The 3,953-nt window shown below is 28.5% G+C and overlaps 1 protein-coding gene across 9 annotated transcripts in view; it reads left to right on the top strand.

Moving 5' to 3' along the window:
* The first annotated feature begins 263 nt into the window (after nt 1-263).
* Nucleotides 264-3,953, top strand: part of Ack-like (activated Cdc42 kinase-like) — a 54,327-nt gene continuing 50,637 nt past the window's right edge. For 3 of the 9 annotated variants that reach the window (XM_014425792.3, XM_014425791.3, XM_024362091.2), the window contains exons 1-4: nt 279-704; nt 774-911; nt 1,514-1,699; nt 1,868-2,017. In XM_014425792.3, coding sequence (XP_014281278.1) covers nt 618-704; nt 774-911; nt 1,514-1,699; nt 1,868-2,017 — 561 coding nt within the window. In that variant the 5' untranslated portion in view covers nt 279-617. Of the gene's footprint in view, nt 705-773; nt 912-1,513; nt 1,700-1,867; nt 2,018-3,953 lie in introns of all 9 variants that reach the window. The other 6 variants (XM_014425793.3, XM_067046453.1, XM_067046452.1 and 3 more) reach the window with 5 other exon arrangements.

Raw genomic sequence — 3,953 nt, forward strand, 5'->3', positions numbered from 1 at the left:
CATTTATAGGACAGTTTTTCAATCTTCATTTGATTGATTGATTTTGACTGGAGATTAAACGTAATAATTACTGTATTGAATTGAAAACATGCCGCCCTACATTACTATAATTTTGTCACAATTATACTTTAATGTTTTTCGACCTCATTTACAAACAACTGGATTAGATTTACCTCTGTTAATGTATTTCGGTTTAATGGTAATATTTTAACTCAATTGAGAATATAATATAATTTTAATATTTATTTCAAGTTGCATGTAAACTGGTATGATCTCATGATAATCAAAATATTGTCACCATGTTTATCATGGCGTAGTGATTATGGAGAGGTTCTTGTAACAGATTTTATATTTTTATATAGTTTTTTATTTGCTAGGAAGTTATTTATTGTGAATTAGCTTTTTATAGTGGTATCCAGCATTGTTTGATCTTCTTACTCAGGTTTACTGTAAATCAAGTGTTAACTATTAAATTATTGTGATATAGATCTAAGTTACATGAATATTTCTACTTCACAAAATAAATGGAAAACCAGCTTTCATATTCATCTTCCAGTATCAGAAGTCAATTTTCATCCTTTTTAAACTATGTTCAGTAGTTTTAAATAACTTACAAAATGACTTCAAAAGGCCCAGGGCTTTATGAATTTCTTATCGAAGCTGAACTTCAGCAGTATTTTGCTGGTTTCAAAAACGATTTAAAGGTAAGGTATAAAACCTCTATTTTTGTTTACATTTTGTTATTGGAAGTATTAATTTTGCGTCTTCTTTAGGTTCAAAATGTAGCCCAATTAAAATATGTTTGTGATGAAGATCTTCAGCAACTTGGCATGTCAAAACCAGAGATGAGAAGATTAAAGAAGTATTTTCAAAAACATTTTCCACAAACGTATCTTTCCAAGTTTAAGAAGGTTTGTAAATGCATAATCTTGATTTAGCACTATGATTTACTGTTATTAAAAACATTCGCTGTAATATCTCTGAAATGTCATAAACAGTTAGTTTCATTTACCGAGCGTTAATACAGTTTGAATTATAAAAGTTTTCGTTATTAGATAAGCATATTTCTGTAAAATAAAGTAGTATTATAATATACAGTGTAACATTGAGTAATAGATATCCTCAGAAGTTTTTTTAGTTGTGACAATGAATCTTAGAGAGTGATTAGGAATTATTAAAGGTTCTAAAATGTTGTTGTTCATAAGATACCAAAATCAACTAAAAACCTTAATAGTGTTGTCAATGTCAAAATGAGTTTTTTGTTTTGATAGATCGGCTATAATAATATATCTTAAGTGGCTTTATAGTTTTTTTACTTCAGATTATTGCACTTACATAAATGAAAGAAACAAACCCTCAAAAGGTCCTTGACCTATGTGGAGTGGCCTCACGCTGCAGGGATACTTTTCAGTCGAGGCCATCAATGAAATAATATTTATTTAGTCAAACCAATATGTTTCTGTAACCTAATTATGACAAACTTTGAAATTAATGTGTATATATTTATTTTTAGATGATAATGCCACGTAAAGAAGAAGCTTGGGAAGCGAATTTGCCCAGTGAAGTTCCCGAAAGACCTCCAGTTAGAGTCCCAAACAAGCATATTATACCTGCTGACTCGATTATTGTTAATAAAGAGTTGGGCACAGGAGAATTTGGTGTTGTTCAGCAAGGCGTGTGGACAAACGACGGAGAAAGGGTATATTACTAATTATACTTAACCATTTTCTTTCAAATAATCTTTTTATATAATGGGAATACATGAGATTATAGATATGTAGTAAACATTGCCATACTTGTTATTAACAATTAATATTAAAATTTTTATTTCCTTAATTTATACTACACAGTAAATTATATTTTTCAGATCCAGGTTGCTATCAAATGTCTTTCAAGAGAAAGAATGCAAAATAATCCGATTGAATTTTTAAAAGAGGCAGCTATAATGCATGCTATTGATCATGAGCATATTGTTCGACTTTATGGTGTCGTATTAGATACAAATGCTCTTATGCTGGTTTGTATTTTATTTTTATCTTATATCTGACTAAATCGGTTCTATTTATATGAAACAATACATTTTTAAAATTAGGTATTTGCTATTACTTAATTTTCTTTAATCCTGTAAATTCATAAATCAACAAGTTATATATATATATATGATCTCTGTTTTGCTTTGATTGTGGTACAACTACCAAAAATATTTTTTTTTTAATATTAAAATTTGATGTACTCCATAGATTTAACTGTATATTGAGGTTGCTTTGTAATAATCTTGTTAGCTTTGGAACAATCCGGTGGGGACTCCTGTTGAGAAAGTAAGCCCAGTGCATGATACTATCTTTGAAATAAAAGTAAAAGATTTTTTATCAGATGTGCCATTTTCTAAGCAAACCAGCTTATTATATTATTACTGAGGAACTAGTTTGGAATTCAGAGTGCTTTGTCAAAAGGCATGTACACGTTAAATCATCAAATGAAGGAATACAAAATGATAGTAAATGTTTTCTAAGGTGAAAGGAATTATTAGTTCATGGAAATGATCATGGTTAACAAGGTCCTGTAGCAGGGTAAAATGAAAATCTTATCCTTAGTGGGGCTAAATCTTTTATTTATTTTTCAAAATTCGTTGCTTTGTTCTTTGAGAAGAATATGTTATTAAATATTTTGTCAATTATTGTTTTATTTTAATGAAATAATATGTTGAAGCAGATTCTGCTATTTTGTTCAATGGAAAAATTTAAAAATACGGTGACGATTGCTCATGGCGAATGGCATCTAGAGTTCTTAAAGGTCTTACTAAGACCTGATGCTGATATCGATCCTCTAGCTTGAGGCTGGAATTTCCTAAACCAGGTTTAAAAGTGTTAGTAAAATTTCCAACATGCTTCTCATTTTAATGGAATGGACTGTCAAATATACTGTTGGATGGATGGAAAACTTACTAAATTTTTAAAAAGCATATTATTAACATTAGAAATTTAAGTCAAAGAAGAATACTGACAGACTATATTTTAGGTTGTTTCAAAATTATATTGTTAGTTGATTTCTTATAGGATCTTTTTTAGTCTAACTGAATTCATAAGCTATAGAAATAAAGAAATGAGCAATAAGAGAAGGTATTTGATAGCCCAAAACAGATAGGAATGCAATCAGTATGGGTTCCCACTTACATTTATAAGAAAGTATATAACTTGATCTATTGTTATTGGGGTAGCTATTGTTATATTTTATCATTATATTCGCCTCAGTCCATGATTACTGTCATATTACTTTTATCGGTCTTAATGGCGGTGGTATGATCACTTGATTTGAGTAAGGATCTGATAAGGAAAGGATCTTTAAAAAAAAGAGGTGAGAATGAGGGGCATTTTGTGAGGTGATTAGAAATAATGTTGCTAATATGAGACAACTCAAAACTATTGTTTCTATATATATATATATTCTAAATTATTTATTAAATAGAAAATATGGTTAGAACAATTAGAATAAGTTATAGAAAAATTAGATGAATGTCAGTTGAAAAAATATTCTCGAAAGCATTTATTATTCCTGTTAATTAAATTTATTTTATGGACTGTAAGTAGATTGCCGAAAATTGATGATATGAATTAAATGATATAGTAAAGCATATTAAACAACAAAAGAATAGTAAAGACAACTAACTGCCCTTAGCTTGAATAAAATAATATAATTTTTATTAAATAAGATAAAGTAAATCTTATTTACTTAACAATAAAATGAATATTTGAGGTAGAAAAGGAAAGAAAATTAATTTTATATAATACAAATTTTATAAAAGGAAATGGTATACTATGAAAAACTATTAAATGTATGTATGTATAAATAGTTGACCGTAAAAATTGATATATAGGAAGATGGTCAGGGTTGCGGTCACAAGTGAAACGAAAATAGTTGTAAACTATTTTCGTTTCACTTGTGACCGCAACCCT

Source organism: Halyomorpha halys, unplaced genomic scaffold (genome assembly GCF_000696795.3).
Source record: "Halyomorpha halys isolate HHAL.00 unplaced genomic scaffold, Hhal_1.1 Scaffold533.1, whole genome shotgun sequence".
NCBI lineage: Eukaryota > Metazoa > Arthropoda > Insecta > Hemiptera > Pentatomidae > Halyomorpha > Halyomorpha halys.